Source organism: Myxocyprinus asiaticus, chromosome 33, assembly GCF_019703515.2.
Source record: "Myxocyprinus asiaticus isolate MX2 ecotype Aquarium Trade chromosome 33, UBuf_Myxa_2, whole genome shotgun sequence".
NCBI classification, from domain to species: domain Eukaryota; kingdom Metazoa; phylum Chordata; class Actinopteri; order Cypriniformes; family Catostomidae; genus Myxocyprinus; species Myxocyprinus asiaticus.
The window spans coordinates 44366793-44390644 of record NC_059376.1 but is presented as its reverse complement, the minus strand read 5'-3'; the positions used below and the strand labels follow the sequence as shown (position 1 = coordinate 44390644).

General features: G+C 39.3%; 1 protein-coding gene across 4 annotated transcripts; it reads right to left on the bottom strand.

Moving 5' to 3' along the window:
- Positions 1 to 279: 279 nt before the first annotated feature.
- LOC127423848 (E3 ubiquitin-protein ligase TRIM36-like) lies at positions 280 to 22947 on the bottom strand. Of its 4 annotated transcripts, XM_051668487.1 has the most exons (11): positions 22725 to 22947; positions 20389 to 20629; positions 19549 to 19578; positions 10787 to 11130; positions 10550 to 10696; positions 10093 to 10188; positions 7839 to 8092; positions 7329 to 7450; positions 4406 to 4705; positions 2323 to 2620; positions 280 to 2174 (listed from the first exon to the last, which is right to left on the bottom strand). In XM_051668487.1, exons 1-11 carry the CDS (start codon positions 22785 to 22787, stop codon positions 1826 to 1828), a joined length of 2244 nt encoding a protein of 747 aa, XP_051524447.1. In that variant the 5' UTR covers positions 22788 to 22947; the 3' UTR covers positions 280 to 1825. The 4 variants fall into 4 exon arrangements, with proteins under 4 accessions (XP_051524447.1, XP_051524444.1, XP_051524445.1 ...); XM_051668484.1 differs by lacking the exon at positions 19549 to 19578 and having other exon boundaries at positions 281 to 2174; positions 22725 to 22945; XM_051668485.1 differs by lacking the exons at positions 19549 to 19578; positions 22725 to 22947 and adding an exon at positions 22060 to 22196 and having other exon boundaries at positions 281 to 2174.
- Between the last annotated feature and the right edge of the window lie 905 nt (positions 22948 to 23852).

Genomic DNA, 23852 nt, shown 5'->3' with positions numbered 1-23852 from the left:
CCTTACATCCCCTAATCCCTGTCTGGTTTCCATTTATGGAAGAGCAGTTGATTATACATTTTTCAGTTTTAGATGAACTATTACAAAAATGAAACTGATAATAATGTGCTGCATGTGAAAATTCTCATTCTCAAAACTCGTGTATTTTCTGTGCTGAAATTCTCACATCAGAATTAATCATTAATTATACTTATGTTTATTACAATACTGTATCACTGCAGAATAAGTCACTCACTCGCAGGTTTTTTCTCATTATGTTATTCAACACTTCAGAAAATCCAAAATGTTTGAAGAACAATAAACATGCAAGATACAGCTGAAATGACATTCATTTATTATTATACAGAAAGTCACACAGTACATTAAAGATCAAAGCACATAGATACAGGTGACACACAGCTGGTTATTTCCATTAAAGCATTACACTCGCAGCTCTACCTGTCTACATATTGCACCTGCTGACATGCTTTAAAGTGCTTGACAACTCATGTGGGTTATTTTTCAGTATGTCATAAAGAGCTGACTGCTTTAGCTCAGTAACACATTACAATCCACAAAAATCCACTGAAGAACCGCTTTAACATTTACAAGAGACAAAGAAAACATTCGGTGAAGACATCAAAATACACTGATCTAATAGTGACAATAAAATGCGATAACCTGTAATTTGACAAAATAATGGAGAATTGGTGGAACTTCTAAAATTCAGATACACACACACACTTTGTTCTCAATTCATCAGTATTTTTGGAAACACCACTGATATAATATATGAACAGGTGTTAAATGATCAAACATGTAAAACATAATTGACTAAAAATTCAAAAAAAGTGACCGTTTCCTTTTATCCGGTTACTTCACTTAATTTATTAGTAAAATCATGAGGTTTTAATGAGGTAAATAAATCAACAGAATACACACTCATCAGGTAGTATGATGTCCCTAAAATGCTAAAATCAAAAGTCTGAAACTTCTTTGCTGAATCAGACGATCACAATCGATGCCACCTCCTCTAAAGCACGGAAATCAAAACAATACTCGTACAGCACAATTACACTAAGTATTACAAGTTTTCAGAGACTAAAATAAGAGGTAGGTAGCTTCAAACCCACAAATCACCAACAACTCCTGCCATGAACCCAGACAAAATAAAACAAGTCCCTTTCTAGTGAGTTATCTGGTTAATCAAGCAACAAGCCTGCCATTATTCAATAAGGCCATGTTAGTGTTCCAGTTAGTGCAGTAACACATTTGCCGTGTTAATGACGGTGCATATGTATATTTAAGGTGTTACGGTGCGCCTCATAGAAATCATATTTTCATTGCGATTCAGCAGCACTTCACAGGCTACATTTCACTTCAAAGTGATTCAACTAACAAGAAATATTTTTAATGTGGAGAAGAAAAACAACATGGTGCAGTTCTGATTACAAAACTCTAGAGCACACAATCATGTTTTGAAGCATTTCTTAGTGTTACAGGTGCTAAAGCTATTAAATATTAGTGCACAAATGATTGTGTTCAGTAGTGAATTCTTGTATGATATCATTTGTCGTTCTTGTTTTTAACTGTCTGTAAACAATGAGAGAATCAACAGTATTAGTGCACATTATTCAGAAAGTGTTTCATTACATTACGGTGTGATAACGTGTGTGTTAGTAAACCTGATGTTCAGCTGATGTCATTAAAAGGCACTAAAGATCGAACACTTGCCTCTTTAACCAGATTCAGATAGCGGCACATCACGGGCCAATCCGACCAATGATCTGCCGTTATTCAGGGACAAGAGAGAGAACCAGACAGACAATCACATCAATAAACTGTCTCACATGTATGACAATCGTTTGGCCGTGATGAATTCTTCCAGGTGAACCGCCCCGCCACCCAACAGTGCAAATGCCGGGAACATAGTGCCGGAACACTCCACCTGCCTCTCGTACAGGCAGCGCATGGTGTCGCTGTCATAGAAAAACACTCGACCGGCGTCATAGTCCAGACAGACTCCGATTCTCTGTGGCATGGGCAGGACGCGGTTGCCGTGGTCACCTGAGGCGGCGAAGGAAGCTTTCGGGATGAAGAGTCGACCCATAGCGACGGTGACGAGTGTGAAGGGCTGTGACATCTCGAAACAAGCGTCTTCACTGCCACTGTCGTGACCGCTGTCGTGATCGTACCTGCAGAAAAACACAATTAACCAACAGTGTATTAAGAGACAGAATTGAAATAATTTAATCTACACTGTATTTATTACATGCTGTTTCTGGAGAGCAACACTTGTGTGTATGTGTGCGAGTGTGTGTGTGTAGTGCGTCTGTGTGTCACCTGGGGCTGCTGGTATCTCGTGGATTATGAAACCACTCAGTCAGTTTGGAGTCAGAGGCCACGCCCACTTTCACCATATATGAACTGGGCTCCACACGGAATGCCCAGTAATGGCGGCCGTGTGAGATGCCCGTGTCACCGATGATGTAATCGAGACAAATGTAACTCCCTGTGTGGACGCGTTCGGCAGACAACAGGAAACTCATTCCTGCAACGCTCTCCACAGAATCCCGCCGTTGGCTGAGCTGCAGTCGCTCGGCGTTGAATCCACACTTCTCATTGAACAGGAAGCTGAACACTGATGAACACAAATGATTCATCAGCCGCTACAGACCTCATTTAGGGTTTCATATAAAAGAAAACAGACTATCAGCAGATCTCTGACATTTACTCTGATATTTCCAGCTTCCTTAAACTTTCAGTCAACAACCCGTATTCATTTTCAGATCAAACACAAGCATCTGTTTGAGAGATTAACCGCACGTTACCCACAATTCCACTTCATTCATTCTCACTTCACCACGCACAGTGTTCATCTCGTCAACGAAATGAATGACGAAAATGTTTACTGACGAAGGGTTATGATTTTGTCAACGATAACGAAGACAAAAAACACTCATGACAATAATCAAATGGTTTTAATAAAAAAAATAAAAAATGTATTTAAAAAAAATCTACTAAGAATTGATAAATTGAGTCACACCTGTACAATAAACTTTACTAATGGGTTAATTATCGCACTCAAACACATTGTGTGTATGTATATATATATGTGACATTAATCAGATGTTTTACACGGCTCTTTGGAATACTGGATTCTGATTGGTCAATGGTGACATCCAGCGGTCAGAAATTGCTCTGTAACAACCGCACATCCAGAGATGAAGACATTCTGCGGGTCGTCTCTTCTCGGATCACTGTACGATTTCTACAAGTGAGCTAATAAAATAATTTAAACTCGTATCAATGTTTCATGTGCATTTATTTGTTTATTTGGCAAGTAGTCTTGTAATAAGCTGAATAATGAGGAGTCAGACGGTCATTTTCACAAAATAAACACCAACAGAACTCGGACACAAACCGGAGGTGGATTCCAGCTGTTCAGCAATTTCTTTCTTCTCACATAATTGCATCATTTCAACACAAATCAATATTTTCTGTCCGTGAATGTATTTATTTGGTTAGTAGCAGTGTAATAAGCGGGATAATGTACGGTCAGCCGGTTGTTATCGCTCAATAAACCCCTTCAGGATGATAAGAGTCTCCGCCACTGACTCTGCTTCGCATCGGGTCCTGATCACCTTTAGGGGTTTATTGTGCGATAACAACCGGCTGAATGTACATTATCATTTACTTATACACAACAGAAACGTCATATTACAATTTATATATGCACAGACAATGACCAGCTGAACTTGAACAAAGTCAGAATGCATTTCATGCGTTGTGAATACGCAGTTTCCTTAAACACGCTACACAACACAATATCCTAAACGGTCTAAATGAGGAATTCACAACAGTCACTTCTAAGAGTAGCTCATACTTCACTATATTCATTAGAAGTAATTAGGGTTTCAGGATTGTTTAATCTTACATATTTAACATTTGTATTTCACGCATAATTAAATTTTCGTTTTTTACGTTTTTTTATATTTGGTTAAATTTAGGCCCGTTACAGTTTAATACATAATTGTAATTTCACAAATTATCGGTCACCTAAAATTTAATTTCCACCTAAATTTAGAATTCAATTAAAATTATGCCATTTGAGTAAAATTTACTAAAATGAATGACAATTAAATTGACAATATAAATAACACTGTCAAAAAGAAATTATGATTAAAATTTTAAAAATGAATACAGTACGTGCATCACAGAACACTTTTGTTCAGCGGTGAAACTCAAATGAGGGAGACTGAAATGCCAAGAGACGATGTACGAATTACCACATACTGATGAACAGGCAAAACTAACAATAATTCAGTGACTATGACATGGCTCTGATGATCATGTGACCTCACTGAGTGCTGATAATCAAACATATGAAGCAGAAAACATATAATCGATGTCTGTGAGCGTTTACCTGCTGCTGGCGGGGTGTTGAGGGTCACCTCAGGACTGCAGGGACTGAACATGTTGTTTCGGCAGCTTTTCACTCTGAACGCGTAACGCGAGTCGCTGTCGAGATCAGACACCACCGTACTGCAGCCGTACACACGCTCTGTCGATCGCCAGCATGACTCCTCATCATCCTCGCCGCCAAGCTTCCTGAACTCCACGATATGATGATCGGTGGGCAGAGAGTCTTCAGACAGACGCCAGTGGATCAAACCTTCGTTATAAACGTGACAGCGCGAGAGGTCGACCACAGGAGGATCGGGAACTGACAACAAAAAGAAACAGTTTATTCCTATGAAGATCAGAACATATTCACCAACACTCTTTTTTTTCCCAATAATCAAACATTTCTTTCATCAGTAGTGTTTAGGGTTAAAGGTTACTGTTAAATGGTGATGCTGGAATAAATTGATTCAGACTGATTCATAAAAATGTACTGCACCAATCAAGCAATCCGTTTGTGACTTGGACAGCACGTTGTGCTTCATGTTCACCTTCATGAGAATGCAATAGGACCTCGTCTATTTATAGTCAGTATATTATTTTGCAGCTCTTAATCAGTCTAATATTGTGTAGGTCCCCCTCGTGCCGCCAAAACAACGCCAACCCGCTTCTCACAACAGCATTCAGAGATGATATTCTTCTCAACACAATTGTACAGAGTGGTTATCTGAGTTACCGTAGACTTTATCAGTTCAAACCAGTCTGGTCATTCTCTGTTGACCTCTCTCATCAACAAGGTGTTTCCGTCCACAGAACTGCCGCTCACTGGATGCACAATTGTGCTGAGAAGAATATCATCTCTGAATGCTGTTCTGAGATGCGGGTTGGTGCTGTTTTGGCGGCACGAGGGGGACCTACACAATATTAGGCAGATGGTTTTAATGTTATGGCTGATCGGTGTATTTCAGTAGCACTGCAAATTCAGATCTGATGCAGTGTCACAGGAGAAACTACAGTACATTTAAAGCCGTGAACAGCATTTTATAATCATTTTACAGTCGGTTTGTTTCTGTTCTGCCATCAAACGTGGACTCGCTTTAGTAGTTCTTCTGGAGTCGGTTTTCTACAACACCACAGATAAATCTCATTTAAATCCCATTAGCACAATAATAGGATCTTTATTCAACAGACTCAAGCGTTTCATCTGCTGTGAATCATTTTAAATAGTTAATTGTCTAAACGTCCCGTAACTCTGCTGTTCGTTCACAGAGTCTCTCTTATTGTTTCTCTAAGAACGACCTTTAAACCGGTCAAACACAGTGAGAAACACGTGACCTCACAGATGAGAATGAAGCCGTGCTTGTCACCATGGCAACAGGGCCCATCACGGCCAGCTAGTCTGCCAGGAACCCGGGCACTGTGCCTGGAACGCGGCTCCGTGAATAACAAGCTATTAATCTGAACGAGGAGACGCAGAAACAGAAATTATGGCAGAAGAAAAAGAATCTGTTGTACTGAAATATTTAAAGTTCAGCAGAATTAAAGCTGATTATGATAATAACGATGGAAATGGAACTGTGAGTTTTGCCTCATCAACAATTCAGCCAATTCCATTAGAGATGAAGATTACAGTCATCAGAAGCATTAGTGTCAATCTATAACCTTCCCAGCAGACAAGATCCTTCATTCTATTTACAGTGCAGTTTTTGTCCATGAAAATTAAAGTGAGATATTAAACATCTTGTATGCGTCTCAATCAGCTCCCTATGTCCTGAATCAGTATATCATGAAAACAAATTCAGGCACTGGCAAGAGTGTTCATCCACTGAACATTGGGACACTTTTGACTCAATCATTTGCGACATTAACAAGCTCACGCATTCAAGCGCAGCTGTTATTTTTTTTATTTATTTTTTATCCCCTTTTCTCCCAATTTGGAATGCTCAATTCCCACTACTTAGTAGGTCCTCATGGTGGTGCGGTTACTCACCTCAATCCGGGTGGTGGAGGACAAGTCTCAGTTGTCTCCGCTTCTGAGACCGTCAATCCATGCATCTTATCACGTGACTCGTTGTGCATGACACCACGGAGACTCACAGCATGTGGAGACTCATGCTACTCTCCACGATCCACACACAACTTACCACACGCCCCATTGAGAGCGAGAACCACTAATCACGACCACGAGGAGGTTACTCCATGTGACTCTACCCTCCCTAGCAACCGGGCCAATTTGGTTGCTTAGGAGACCTGGCTGGAGTCACTCAGCATGCCCTGGATTCGAACTCGCGACTCCAGGTGTGATAGTCAGCGTCAATACTCACTGAGATACCCAGACCCCCTCAAGTGCAGCTGTTATTAATCAACAACATTGCTGTATAAATGACACTATCGTTCATTATCATTGAAGATAGTCAAACATAGTGTTATTATAACAGATAAATGACATGAATAAAGAAAAAAAAAAAATATATATATATATATATATATATAGTGTATTTTCAACCTTTTGATCCCTCTCATTAGACATGTACAACACTGATCGGTTCAGGATAACATAACACTGATTAACTGTTTGCTTCCTGTGAGTCTTTATTCAGCGTGCACACACACACACACACACACACACACACACACACACACACACCAGCAGAATAATTCAAAGTGTTATGCAGTTCTAGTTGTTCTTTAATCCAGCATCTTTCCATTTTTCTCAAATAGACAATTTGAACATTAAATTCTCATATTTCAAATTAATTTGATTTCCTGAGAACATTTTAATGCCATTTTATACTGGTTTTACACATTGGCGTATGAAGGTGTTACACAACAGTGCAGTGCTCAGAATGAGTTTTAGTCTGTAAGTGGATTATTCTGGTAAAGATCTTGTAATCGCAGCAGTGGCTCATGAGAATGGTGAGTGAAAGTGTTGCATTCATTCTTACCGCCATTGAAGCTCAGCTCCTTCAGTAAAAACTCTTCCTTCGACGTGTCCAACACAAACTCATCAAACGACGTGTTTGCCGCTGGCTGAAACGTCTTCAATGACTCTGTGGCTTTCTGAATCCTGCGAACAATGAATCACACCGAGTTCATCTGAAGCCCATCAATCAAGATAAACATACTCAGTGATTTCTGTATAATACATGATATTATAGCAGGTAATGGAGGGTTTCTGTGGGAAAGTGAAGGTCAAAAGCTGCTTTGAGGACTAATAGAGATCAATTATCAGGATTAGACTGGCACGCCTCATGAACGTACAGTGAACTTTGTGGTTTAAATCAAGAAACTCAATCCAGTGCACAAAAGCTTGTTGATTACAGACACGTGGCCGAACCGTTTCCACTGACCGTCACTAATCAGCTTCAGCAAGAACAGGAAAAGCAGCTTTATCAGATCAACAAAACAAACACAGCAAGAGTCCTGATAGTGAAAGATAACTGAAGGACTCAAACCTGACGTGCAGCAGTTTGGCCGTCTGAACGAAGCAGGACTGATCGGTTTCCTTCAGGACTTCCTGTGCGTATCCCACTAAACCGCTGTTCTCCAGCATGCCCTGATACTCCTCCACCTGTGCTCGCAGTCGCTCCACTCGCAGATTCCTCGACTGCTCGATGGATCTCAACATCTCGCTCCTTCTCTCTTGAAGAGTCTCAAACAGTCGTTCAAAGTGTTCGTTTGCGCGTCTCTCTGCGAGCTGCCCATTTTCCTGCGTTCACAAGAAGCTTATGTAATATGTTCATGATATAAATACAAATACATTTTTTCACACACAGAGATCTGTGGTAAGCTGTGTGAAACCAAAAGCAATGGCCCACACCAAATATAAATGAATATTTACCTTAACTCCTCCTAGAGCTCATGAATGTGACTGAACACTTAAACATAAATCAAACCTCTTAAGTTTGAACTTGGGTGTTATATTTGATATCAATCTGTCCTTTGAAAATCACATTTCCAATGTTTGTAGAACAGCATTCTTCCACCTCAGAAATATTTCTAAGTTACAACACATGCTCTCTGTTTCTGATGCCGAAAAACTAATCCATGTGTTCATGACCTCAAGATTAGATTATTGTAATGCATTACTGGGAGGATGTTCAGCAAGATCAATAAATAAACTTCAATTGGTTCAAAATGCAGCTGCCAGAGTGCTGACTAAAACAAAGAAATATGATCCAGCTCCATTCCTGCTTGGTGTCGGACTCCACTGCTATGTGTGTCTGAGTGATGACAAAATGTAGCCGGTGCCAGCCGTCACTTCAGTCTATTACGATGGACTTCAGAGGGTGAACTGATGCCAATTCCAACCATAAGACATGGGATACTTCATATGCCACTGCCTGAACCTTGGATTTAGGATGGACCTCACCAAACCTCACCGAAATGACCTGCCGGTTGAACTGTGATGCACCTCACTGATGTCTGCCTGCATCACATTTATCTATTGATGGACTACACTCTTATAATGGAATACATAGATTATCAATTAATTACCAACAAAAGCCTTCATTAGCCAACTAACAAAGGACAATGCATCAATGTGAACTTCTGCAGTTAATCCAGGATGAACTTCAAAGACATTAGTCATTAATCTTACAGTTCATATAAAATCTGTTAAACACTGACCCTTAACACTTACTTAGTTTACTCATTTTAACCCATGACTTGCACTGCACATAAATAACTAATATTGTCATTATATTCATGATGTTAGTCAGAGGGGAACTGGCCCCCACAGTGAGTCTGGTTTCTCTCAAGGTTATTTTTCTCCATTAATCAACATCTTATGGAGTTTTGTGTTCCTTGCCACAGTCGCCTTCAGCATTAAATACAATTATTTAATTATTTTTATACACAATTTACAATCATATTTAATCAAACTACACAATGATGACTCTAAGACTTTATAGATATTACACTTTCATTTTCTGTTAATGCACGATTTCCTGTAAAGCTGCTTTGAAACAATGTGTGTTGTGAAAAGTGCTATTCAAATAAAAATAACATGACTTAAAGTTATAATGATTCACATTAGATCAGATAAACATGCTGCAGCAAGCAAGTACTTTGCAGTCTGTTTTCAACGGAGCAAGTTTTTTGGAATAGATTGTTCTGACCAAACATAATTTAGAACAGGGGTCGGCAACCTATGGCACGTGTGCCACCACTGGCACGCAGAGGGGTAATCGCTGGCACATGAGTAACAGCAAGAGATGCATTGCATTTATATGAAGTCTCTCGCATCTGCACGCCAGTCTACGCATTGAGTTTCATTTATGAGCGGAATGGGAAGCTAGAAAAATATGAAATGAAACTGCGCTAGTCAACAATGGGTGCAACGCATGTAAACCATTCACGCATTGATCCACTGATCAAGCTGTGCAGATAACTCACGCTGTGCTTCACTGTTAATGAATTGGGCAAATGAACGCATCTGCTTGGAATCAATCTGCTCCGCAGTTGAGCGGTTGACAGCATACATATTCTTGTATTATTTGCGTTGTGCTTTCTGAAAACGATGTAAATAAGAAGATACCACTATCAAAGTTTGTTTGAGACATTTGACCCAGCATACTCACTCCTTCAACCACAATGATGGTGAGTCCCAAAGCTACATCAGCACAGTGATTAACAAGGAAAATGTCATTGGTTGCCAGCCCCTGATCTAAAAGTAAAATATCTGCTGTACATTCACAAGCTGTGTACCTCCATTTGATGGATCAACACATCCAGTTCTGAAATCTGAGTCCGCACTCGGTCTTCTTTGCTGATTAAGTAATGGATACTCTTCGACAGCTTCTCCTGTTGACAGCACAGTCAGGTCCATTAGAACACAGTGGAAAAATCAACATCCTGCGTGATTTCCGGGCAGTTTGAGACACTCAATACAGATTCTGTAAGTGGCTATAGAGCTTATACATCATAAGAGAAATGAATGCAACTGGACGAGTCACAGCTCATTATTACGCTCATGTAATATTTGTGACTCAGATCAGAATCAAACATTCTCTATTGACCTCTGAAAGATTTAGGCTTCTTCATGCGTCCCTAACGAAGTCAAATCTATTCACAAGAAACACAATAGCGCTTGTTTTTAGGTCAGGTAGATGCATGAATACTTTACACAGATAAACAGAAACTCTGGTGTATAATTCTCATGTACCTTTAGAATCTTGTAGGCGCTGCTCATCGAGGTGACTTTGTGATTAGCGTGAGAACCACCAAGCTTGCACAGATGACACACGGGCCGTCGACACACCTCACAGTACATGTTGACTTTCTCCATCTCATGTTCAGGACACATTAAAACCTGCACATCAAGAGTCACGTGATTGGAACAGGAACATCACACCTGATCAGATCTTTTTCAGTAGGATGGGTTGTGTTGATGTGTTCATACCTTCGGTCTGAAGTTGGTGGTGGGTCCCACGTACTCATGCTGGGCTTTAGGCGTTCCCCACGGGTGGTGCATCTTGAAGCACTCATTGCAGTAACTGGCCTTACAGTCCATGCAGCTCTTGGTGGCCTCCTGAACGGGCGGTTTGCACATGTTGCACATGATAGCGACGGCCGCACGCGCCGCCTGGCGGTAGCGCTCCACGATACTCTCCAGTGTGAAGTTGCGGAAGAGCATACTGATCCCTCGCTCGCCGAGATCGATGTCATGCTGGCAGCCCGGACACGGGAAGGTGGTGACACGAGGTGTGACGGAAGAACGCCTCCATCCAGGAGAAGAGATGGACCCTGATTCAGCAATGCAGCAAATGTGAAACCAGTCACAAACAAAGATGGATGGATGAACATACAAAATCACTCTCCGTGAGGCACTAGTGATGAAAACAGGTGACACGTGAGTGGAATTTCACAGAAACAAAGTTAAAACAGCACAACAGTGACAATGATCTGGACAAGAGAAACTTCAAAACACCACAAATAATGATCAGAATTCAAGCTGAAGTGTGTAATTTCGCCAGCACCAATCAGAATTGCAAAATTAAATGTTGTTTTCCGAATACACCCCCGTCTGCTGTTGATCAAACAAACATATTTAGTGGTCGACCGATATGGGTTTTTTTAATGGCTGATGCCAATATCCAGAGAGCAGGGTGGCCAATACAATGCCGATATCACACAATTTAATACAGTAAATAACAAACATAAAATTGCTAAAAAATTACTACATCATATTTAGCACTATATTTACTCAATGTCACAAAACTTAGAAGTTATATAAATAAACTTTTATTATATTTAATTATCTTTAAAAAAAAATAAGATTGCATTTTAAATGGAAGATAGTAGTTTCTTCTGATTTCTGTTTAGTCATAATTTTTTTTTTTCTGCATGAAGAAATTGTTAATATACAGTTGAAGTCAGAAGTTTACATACACCTTTGCCAAATACATTTAAACTCAGTTTTTCACAATTAATCGTAGAAAACATTCCCTGTTTTAGGACAATTAGGATCACTACTTTATTTTAAGAATGTGAAATGTCAAGCCTGGATCAGTCGGATTCTTAAAAAGGACAAATATCCAAGCGAGTGTAAAAGTTATCGTCCAATTTCCCTGATCCTGCTAGACGTTAAAATTTTGTCAAAAATTCTGGCTAACCGATTGAGTAAAGTTATGACATCTCATATATATATATATATATATATTATATTATATATAGATCAGGTGGGGTTTATTCGGGGCTGCAGATCTTCTGATAACATTAGGCATTTCATCAATATGTGGTCAGTGGCGAATGATCAGACTCCAGTCGCTGCCATCTCACTTGAGTGTGTTTGTTACGGTAGAATGGGATTATCTTTTTACGATTTTGGAAATATATGGGTTCGGGAATACTTTTATTGGATGGATTAAGTTAACTATAGACAACCGGTAGTGATGGTACAAACAAATGGATTAATTTCAGATAATTTTACTCTGGATAGGGGCACCCGGCAGGGTTGCCCTCTTTCCCCATTATTGTTCTGTCTTGCCCTGGAACCATTAGCAGCCGCGATAAGAAAGGAGGATGATTTTCCAGGGGTGATGGCGGGAGGTATGGTGCATAAGCTTTTGCTTTATGCAGATGATATTTTATTATTCGTCTCCGACCCCACTAGATCTATGCCACAGAATTATTAATACCTTTTCTAAGGTCTCAGGATACAGAGTTAATTGGTCTAAATCTGAAGCTTTGGCTCTGACAGCGTACTGTCCAGTAACAGCTTTTCAGCCGGGCATCTTCCAGTGGCCCAAACAGGGCATCAAGTATTTGGGGATTTTATTCCCAGCAAATTTGTCTGATTTAGTCAGAGTTCATTTTGACCCTTTAATAAAAAAGGTTTGAGCGATGTGGGCAGGTGGGCTTCATTACATTTATCGATGATTGGGAAGGTTAATGTTATTAAAATTAATTGTATTCCAAAATTCAACTACCTGTTACGATCTCTCCCTGTAGATGTCCCCCTCTCTTATTTCAAGCAGTTTGAGAGCATAGCGAAGTCCTTCATTTGAAATGGTAAACATCCCAGATTACACTTCAGTAAATTACATAGGCCGATTGACAAAGGTGGGCTAGGCCTACCCAAGATTTTGTTTTATTATTATGTGTTCGGTCTCAGACATTTGGTTAATTTGTCACTTCCACCTGAGAGAGCCCCTCCCTGGTTTTGTATTGAACAGGAAGTTCTTGCCCCTATTTTGCCACTGCAAAGCCTTTCTATCAAACTAACCGAAGAAGTTCAATTACACCCCGTTATCTCGCATTTGCACTCGGTATGGACAAAAGTGTCCAGAGTGTTTAATTCTGATATTTATTTAAATGTTGCCTCGAGCATATGGCTGAACCCCAAATTATGTATTAATAAGTCCCCTTTCTGCTGGTCAGAATAGATTATGAGGGGGATTACTCCACTCGGTGAGCTATATGAGAGTGGAGTGTTGAGATCTTTTGAAAATTTGGTTCAACATTTTGGGATTCACAGATCTCAGTTCTTTAGGTATTTACAGCTGCACCACCTGCTCCGCACTGTTTCTGGGAGTAGCATACACCCCCCTAAAGTGGCAGACACTCTGGGAGAGGTGATTACTGCTTTTGGAAAAGGTCATGAGGCATCAGTGTATTACTCCCTGCTGATTCAGAGTCTGGGGGACGGAGCTTTAACTTCTATCAAGAGATTATGGGAGAGAGATTTAAACTTGGTATTAGAGGAGGGAGTGTGGTCTAGGATTCTAAATAACATCAAGTCTGTATCTAGAGATGCAAGGGTGTGCCTTATTCAATTCAAGATTTTATATAGATTCAATTGGACCCCCTCTAGATTGTATAGGCTTATCTTAAGACACACCCACCTGCTGGCGATGCCAATCAGATGATGGAGACACAACCCATGTTTTTTGGGGGTGTGTTGAGATCCAGGAATTTTTGTTGAAGGTTCAGAGTTTTGTGTGTGACGTTGTGGGCACTTGGGTTTCATTTTGCCCCAGACTCCTTGTTTTGGGTGATGGGGCGGTCATCAATGTGGGGAATAAACACATTAAAAAAAACTGGGTTCTGACAAGTGTAATGATCGCCAGACAAATTATTTTAAGGGGATGGAGGTCAGCTGGATTGCCCTTATTTCAGGAGTAGTGCACGGAGATGGGGGGGGGGGGGCAGCTTTTGAGGAAGTGTCATTTAGAAGACTGGGTAACTTAGATGTGTTTGTTGGGAAACACAAGTTAGTTCTGGTCCTCGAATTCGATTGGATGAGAGACGTTCCATGAGCACTGATGGTCTCACACCATCAGCACTCGGATGCTTCACTGTGTGTATCACTCCGCTTGTGTTCATGCCATTCTAAACTAAAGTGTAAGAGCAGTGCATGTGTGTTAAGAGCTACTGTATGAGTCTCTTTTTACATGTAAAATATACATTTTACATTACATATGTTAGCCAGCATGTGGTGGCAAAAGATAATTTTTGTGTGTAATAGGAGCCAGTTAAGTGATGTTAAGTGAATCTGCGTCAGTCAGTGTTTACATACAACAGCTCTACGTGACTACTACTACTACTACTACTATTACTACTACTAAATAGTTTTAAACGGCTTTAAATGAACAACTTCAGCATTAAGGCTCATCACAGCTGAGACACAACAGACTGATTAATCACACAAACTCAATGCCGCTTACCTCTTACTGGAGTTTCCACATTGGAGAGGACGTGCCGTTTAAAATGGCGGAGGACATCGCGGTTTCTATAGTGAATGACTCTTGTGCACCGGCTACCGTGAAATAGGGAGAAATACCACCGCTTGGATGGCTATTTTTCCACTGAGAAAGCTGATCTTCAGAAAGCTGACAGCATCTCTGCTTGGGAGAGGCAACAGGTGATTGCACACATTTCATCTCTCTCTCTCTCTCTCTCTCACACGCACGCACACACTTATCCAATAACTCGTTAGAAACAGCACAAGCCGCGATACTATTTCTGAAGTGACATTTTTGAATTACTAACAGAGGCTTGGCCACATCATTTGGTTTGAACCAGCAATGGCAGATTCTGATCTGTCACGTAAGAAAGTAGTTCCATGCACAAATGCGTTTTTATGACCGTACTCAGTTTTTCCTAATTTTTTTACATTTACTTGTTCATTGAACTGTTGGTGTTCTTCAGCTTGCAAGCCTCACCCTTTTTCCACCAAACATAATGGTCTTTATGGCTAAACAGTTCCATTTTGGAACAGAGGACATTTCTCCAGAAAGTAAGATCTTTGTCCCCATGTGCATTTGCAAACTGTAGTCTGGCTTTTATATGACGGTTTTGGAGCAGTGGCTTCTTCCTTGCTGAGCAGCCTTTCAGGTTATGATGTTATAGGACTCGTTTTACTGTGGATATAGATACTCGTCTACCTGATCCCTCCAGCATCTTCACAAGGTCCTTTGCTGTTGTTCTGGGATTGATTTGCACTTTTCACACCAAACTACGTTCATCTCTAGGAGACAGAATGCATCTCCTTCCTGAGCGGTATGATGTCTGTGTGGTCTCATGGTGTTTATACTTGTGTACTATTGTTTGTACAGATGAACGTGGTACCTTCAGGAGTTTGGAAATTGCTCCCAAGGATGAATCAGACTTGTGGAGGTCCACAGTTTTTTTTCCTGAGGTCTTGGCTGATTGTGATATAGTCAATTAAAAGTGAAACAATCTGTCTGTAAACAATTGTTGGAAACATTACTCACGTCATGCACAAAGCAGATGTCCTAAATGACTTGCCAAAACTATAGTTTGCTTATATTAAATATGTGGAGTGGTTATAAAATTAGTTTTAATGACTTTAACCTAAGTGTACATAAACTTCTTTAATGACTTCAACTGCATTAGAAAGAAGGAAATGACAGTCCAGCAACAATGGATGGCATTTGCGTATTACCAATCGCATTTTTTCATAAAAGACCCAATCAAAACAATTGTACATACAGTACACAGCGAACATAACATTTACTCATAGCAACCGTGAAGGGCTTTTACTTTGAAGTTGCACTCACGCTCGTTCGCATCCAGTAAGAGCAGCAGCAATCTACTGAGAGTTTAAATGCCGTGGATCGCCTGCTTGGATTATCACGGACTGACCATCATGATTTGTGAATCAGAGGAACATTTGATCCTTATCCTGAAGTTTTAATTCTGGCTGATGGAATATGCGCTTCAGAGGAATATATTAGATCAACGCTGGATTTTTGTGAGATTCGTAAATTACATCCTTTAAACGAGATATCCACATATTTGCAGACAGTATATGATAGAAGTTTTTTTGATATTTGCCTTTTTATCATTAGGCAAGACAGTTAAGAGATGCAGGGAACTGTTGAGGAGAGAGATAGAGATGGAAACAGGTGAGCACTTTAACGCATCGTGGCTCTGATATGCGGACTGTTTAAATGAGATTGTGGCTGCATCCGAAAACGTAGGCAGCTGACTTGCTGCCTTATCAGTTAATGGCTTAACTGACAGCAGTTTTGAGTGAATGGAACTCTTAAGGCAACTGGTCTTCAAACAGTTTGAAAAGCACCTTATTTTCATCCTGCCTTCATATACAGCCTCCAAAAGGCAGCATTTTCCTGGTTTCGAATGCAGCCTGTGTTGCACACTGGTCTATTATTGTAGTAACATAATGGCATGTACAACAAAACGAACAGTGACTGGTCATTTACATGTCTCAGACACTCCTTCACATGCAAGTAGGCAATTCTCTGCGCCCTCGTGGCCTAAAAAAAAAAAAAAAAACAATTATCGGCCGATGCGATAATTAATAATTAAAAAAAAAAAAAAAATCAGAATATCGGCCGATTTATCGGCCTCTGCGATATATCGGTCGACCACTACATATAGTCCCACCCCCCACTCACGCCATTGGTTGAGTCAATATTGCGGTGTCGGCTGGAAGAAACACAAGCCGGATGGCTGTAAGTGCTGTATATTAGGACTGAAATTAGTCTACATTAAATCGACAATACAAAATTTTTTTTAAAAAAGTCTACAAAAATTTGTCGAATAGTTGTTTGATCTCGTTTAATGTAACAGGAGATCACATTAAACTCTAATGATGATGCGTGAGAGCAGCACTGCAGTTCACGCCTGACTGATGAGATGAAGAAAACACATCACAGTCCAGATGCACTCTAAACTTTCCAAACAGCTTCAGCTGATGTAGATCGCAAAGTATGAGGGAATTATAATGCAAAAATACAAAATAAGTAAATACAGAAGCAGATCATGTAAATAACTACAAACTCTGAAATGGTCATTTCTCTGTGTGGTCAGCGTCTCTTCTATGAGTTGTGTGAATGTTCCGATCTAAGGGGGAGAGATTGAAACTGCACCCGTCTGATGCACACTCTGTCACGGGACGCTCATCCCTCGAGCGCACACGCTTAATGCAGCTAGATTATAACGTGATGACTCGTGACTTATTGAATCATAATATATGTGTCACTGTGTGTTTATTATCCTGAAGAACATTAGCAATAAGCAGCTTTATTAATAAGAGAGAGTTTAAGTTAAAGATGGATTGAAGTGAACAGAAAGGTGAGAGAGGGTCGTCTTCACCCCATTATACACCGCAACAAAATACATTTTTGATTTGTTTTTGTTTTGGCTTGTTTTCCAATATTAATATCTAAAAATCCTTTAAAAAGATGCATTCACATGAGCAGCATATCAGATATTTAGACTTTTAGAGAACAGATCTTGAATATAAATAGATTTTGTCTTTACTGCACTCGCAGAAGTATAACCAAGTGAAAAAATACACTTATATATAAAATACACTTTTATTTAAGATCTATTCTCTTAAAGTCTAAATATCTTATATGTTACTTCTCAAATAAATGTATCTTGTTTTAAGGATTTTTAGACTATTTTAAATGGAAAACAAGACAAAAACACTTGATAACAGGATTTTATTGTAGTGATTTTCTTTACTGAATTAAACTTAAAGTATTTTTCCCTTTAATTCAGTGAATGTCATTTAGAGGTGTTTTAAAAAGATGATTTTGTCCTCTTTATTATTAGTAAGCACGTTTATTACAACCTTTTAATTCAGAGCACAAGCTGAATTTTAAGAGCTAATGATTAATCGTTGCAACAATTGTTCTAATAATCATTAGATTAAATCGATTACCAAAATAATCGTTAGTTGCAGCTCTACCGTATATACCAAGAATGTTGTTTCTTGTGCTTGTTTAACAAAACCAGAGTAGATTATTTTCAGTTGTTGTTATTACATCATATATTCGGGTCACAGGACAATGACCACGCCCCCAGATGAAGTATGTTCAGAATCTATTCATTCTACTCACATGCATACCCAAAAAACGTACTTAGTTATCAGGCAAAAAGTGCTTCCTTCAAATACAGTACATACTTGGACAGGACGCCATTTCGGACGGAGCTACAGTGTTTAAAGTCTTCCAGGAAATCAACCTATGAATGTCTCACTTGTTGTCTCATATTAAGCTGGGATAAGAGAAAGTATTATAAAACTGAAAAAGTTACACACTTCAACTTTAATGACCAAAAAAAACAGAAGGACTTCAGATTGCATGTTATTTATAACCCAAAGATGAATGAGATTCTAGGAAGTAGAAAGCTCACATATTTTCATCAGCACGACTACAGCAGGATGAAGTTTGTCCAGGTCAGTGTCGCGACCTCTCGCTACTACGCAAGCAGGAAACTCATTTTTGAGTGAATGATATCACTGATTGTATACAAGCAAACAGCAAATAAAGACACAAGAACACACAGTATGATGCAGCAGCGACACACACATGCAGCACAGATGGAGCGGACATGTGACGCTGCGCCACATGCGGTTGGATTACAACAGATGGAGGTGAGCATCTCGCAGGTGAGATCTGAGTGAGCACTCGGCTTCAGATCAGGTAATGAGTGTATGATTAAAATAAAGCGTGTACTTAGACTGTGAGAGAGCGGCGCTGCTCGGGGAGGGGAGGGGCTGCTGGCGCTCGCAGCACAGCATGCTGGGACCTGCGGCCGCCGCATTGACACTCAGAGCGGCGAGGGAAAGAAATAAACGCTCAGACCAGAAAGCGGCCAATCAGCATTCAGGCAGAGACCCCCCCGTTCCCGACAAAACCACATCAACTGTCAGGACTTCAGACTCAGTTTGTTATTTGATTCGTGTTGAGAGAAGCGTTTGACACAGAAGGGTAGAGCGGGTTTACTCATCATCACTACATCACTTGATCTGAGAATGACTACTGAGCATATTCAACTCAACTACTCGATTCACTCAGTTATTTACTTCCTGTTGTCTAGCTCACTTTCCCTTTAAAGACAAATATCTGCATCATCAACATGTCTCAATATTTTCTCAGAACACACAGACGACCTTCTCTCAGCGAGTGCTCCTGGATTCCGGTGTCTCCTCCATGGAAACATCTGCTGTTATTTAAACACGTTTGTTCTCATGGTGTTCACTAAGAGTCTCTCGACGCACTGCAGTGATACGATACGAATGATCAATATGCTCAGTAGACTCCTAGAAATGTTTAAAGACAGTCCAGGAAACGGTTTTTGAGAGAAGAGACTGTTGTGTAATTACAGGGATTCTATAGACACAGTACTCACTAGAACTAATTAAATAATTTAACCCACATCTACCTCTCCCTCCAAACGACCTTCTCAGTGAAGCTGCAAGCAACAAAGACAAAAGTGAAACAACACTAACAATGATTCAAAGTGAACAGAAGTGGAGTGAAACCTGATTCACAACCAATGACTACACAAACATGACACAGCATCACATTTCTGCAGCGAAAGCCAACAGTATATAAAAAAATAAAAACAGTGGAAAAACAGTAAGACCAAAATACTACATAATCTGTGATGCTTTTAAATGTTTTTCATTCCTGTGGTGCTAAAATAATATTGACAGTTTTAAGAGTGCAGAGCATTACATTTAACAAAAATGAAAATGCCTTTTAACTATGAAACATGGAAGAGTTTGTTTAATTTGCAGTGGATTTTAAACATTTTAAGAAGTAACTGGGGCTGTACTGAAACCATACGCTTTCATTTTGACAAGGGCCTAGTGAAAACACATAATATAATATACAGCTATCAAACCCATTACAGAATCTAAAGATTTTAATAAAATAAAGTCATGACATTTCTTATAAAATCTAAACGGTTCATTTGTTTTAAGTGGACATTTGAGGTCAAATAGGCAGGAATAAAACCCTGTGGTAAACAGCTCCAGCAGCTGGTTTATATTCTTTTTATTGGCCCTAATAAATCCTTGTAGTTAATAAACAAACGGTAAATACGGAACATACGGCACGTCTGTGATAAAGCAATAAATCTTTTGGACGGAGGTCCAGGAATGTGCATCAATGCAAACACTGACATGAATGTTGATTTTCGTTTGTTATTTACACATAAAAGCTCGACATATTCACGGATCTGCATGAAGAAGGATTTCATGAGGATGTTTGTGTTTACCTGATCGCACTAGTCGGTCCAGCTTCTCCAGACTGGGAGAGGGAACTCTGGAGCGAGGACTGCCCGGGTTCGAGCTCTCCGATCCGGCGTCTGTGCTGAACGAGTCCTCGTGATTGGGCAGGAGAACATCTTTCACACACTTGTGACAGACGCTGTGTTGACAGGGCAAGATGAGCGGATGAGTGAAGAGCTCTTTACAGATGGGACAGATCAACTCTCGCTCGATGTTCTTCATCGGCACCTGAACAACAACAACAACAACAACAACAACAGGGTTAGTTCAATTGTCTCTGGGTCTCTCATTTATCATGGTCATTACCAGGGTTGTGAGGGTTACTTTTGAGATGTATTCCACTACAGATTACATGCTGTAAAATGTAATTTGTAATGTATTCCGTTAGATTACTCAAGGTCAGTAATGTAATCTAAATACTTTGGATTACTTCTTCAGCACTGGTAGATATTTTCACTTGTTTTGACTATAAAAACTCTGTCAGTACAGTAAGAAAAAATACACATGTTAAAAATACATTCTCTGAAAAACCGAAATATCTTATGCAGTGTTGTTTCTAAAACAAGAGCAATCAAATTGATCATGTTTTAAGGATTTTTAGATATTTTTACAGGAAAACAATACAAACATTATTATCAAGAATACGATTTTTGCCCTAATATCAAAGGTCTTACTAGATAAAAGAAATTATGATCCAACGTGAATTTTCTTGATAAAAAATGATGATCGTGTCTGGTAACATGTGCATGTAAAATGGCTAGAAATAGCATTTTATCTTAGCGTAAAGCTGACAATTTACACAAGGTTTATTTCTATTTCTTCTGCTCCAAACGTACTTCAAACTTACTTCTCTGTCTGCTCGTATGAATGTAACACATCATAAGAAAGTGTTTCACCGCTGTTCAAATGCACTTTGGATCACATCATTTATATGTATAAATGTTTTCCATCTGAAAGGACTAAATATTAAATGAAACAAATGACAATAAAATGCAAAGTAATCTCTTCAGTAATCAAAATACTTTTTGAATGTAACTGTATTCTAATTACTAATGATTTAAATTGTAACTGTAATGGAATACAGTTACTTTTATTTGGTATTTTAAATATGTAATCCCGTTACATGTATCCCGTTACTCCAACTCTGGTCATTACCAAACTGAGATTGTTCAAATAATTGGGGAAAAACAGGTTTGGCTCAATTGTTTCTTAGAAATGCATCATGTTCATTAAAACATTCCAGGCTTAATTCAGTTTCACAACATCAGTCCAACAAGAACTGTCCTCGAATTCATGAAATCTAATGAGTCAAGCACAAATAAAATGAACTTGTTAAAAGATTTCCCCTGTTATTGATTTAGAGATTGCGGTTTGACTTCAGAACACATTTGCATTCGGATCCCACACACACTTTTGGGGAAGTAACTTCCATTGTTCACTTTCGGCTTTCTATTTCAAGAGTTAAAGAAAGATTATCCATTTAAAACTTACTGTTACAAGAATGAACGTTGTAAGGTCTATATTACCCGCATTTATATATAACAATAAATAAAATAAAAACTGAAAAACTATTAGTTCAATTTCACAGACTCAGCAAACAAGTGGAGCATTAATTATTCATGAGATCAAAACAATATCGGATCAATTCATGAACTTACTAGTAATGAAGTTCGTCTGGACATCATGAAGAGAATAAACGACAAACAAATGATCGTAATTCAAAGAAATCAGACATTCACAGAGTTAAAAATGAATCGAACAACGCGACGCGACTTTAATAATGCGCGAGATGAGCAACACGCCGAATGTGGGCGGAGTCACTGTCCGTCACTATAGTAACACTGCGGCTATACAAGCGTATTTAAATAAGAGGGCGTGGTCACCGAAAGAACGTTACATTGTTGCTATTAAGTTGCTACATTTCGTTCAATTTAATAATATTTATATCGATGCCGAATCGGTCGCTGCGCGTCGACACTGAATTCATTACAGCTCTCCAGAGAATCGACTCTTTAATTCAATGACACGCGTGTGAATCATATTTCATAAACGGTTCACTGATTAAATGTGATAAATGAGGGAATCAACGTGACGTGAGGAATAAGGTCATTTATCGAGATATCCAGAACAGGATGAAAGAATATTTCCCTGTGACGCCCCGGGCGCGACACCGACAATACGGAGTGAATCATCATCATTATTAATAATACAGCCGGTTATTCTACACAACATGATTCAGCTTGTCTTTGATCTACATAACCGATCGTCTGAACGGCATCTAATATCCCCGTCACATATCAATGAAATCTCATTATAATCTCACCTCGCCTCTCTCAATGCGCTCCACGAGACTCGCGAACTCGGACATTTCCTCTGAGTCCGACATCCTTATTCTGATAATCGAACCGGATGATCGATCAGGGATGTCGGTCTCTATGGATACGGAGATGATTTATCGGTATCATCCGCTCGCAGAGATTCGGTCCAGAGTTCATGAGCCACTGATCGCTCGCTGTTTTAAAGAGAAATTACATTAAACTCCAGGATGCTGTGAATCTCCGCCCACTCTGTGTCGGTGGGCGTGGCCTCAGTGGAGCGGCAGTTCTTTGTGTAGATCTGTCATGAAATAAAACTTTCATCATGTAAACAATAAATAGTGATCGGGTAATGGACTTAAAACTACACATGTATTTTTACATGCACACTAACACACTGTGTGTGTGTATATATATATATATATATATATATATAAAGGCACATCACTCTGAAAATATAAGTATATGATTTGTAGCTTCTGCACAACTAATCAATTAATGCGTTATTTGTGTCGACAGTAGCCTACATAGATATAATCAAAATAAATACTGTACCACAATACAAGACCATTTAACCTATCAAAATCTTCAAGTATTTCACAGCTGGGAAATCTTTGTATTTTCACCATGTTTTAGTGCAGTATATTCAACAGAAGCAGTTTCTGCATCACTGAACATCTCACATGTTCTCTCATTTCATATGTGCTCTAATTTTGATGTTAATTATAAGAATACTCGGAGTAAACACATTTACTCTCGGGCAGATGTAGATCTCAGAACATGCACTTTGTAAACTGTAAAACAGAGAAATGACACAAACCTTTCTTTCATATTCAAACTGCTCATCTGTGCTCGACGTGTTTGTCCTCCAGCAAACAGATGTTAATATAAGCTTCTGATTCATGAATTTCATTACAGCACAGATCTGTACAAGCCATTTCAACATTCAGAGTGTGATGTTACATCCAATCCACCATGAGTGATGACCTTTGACCTTCATGCATCAAAGAGTTGATGATGCTAAGAACTATTTCTTTAATTTTAGAAGATTAGCATTTATAAAAGTAAACTAGTTCACTCAAATACTGATTGAAATAAACAGGAACATTAAAGAAAGCGTGAGATGTAGTTCACAT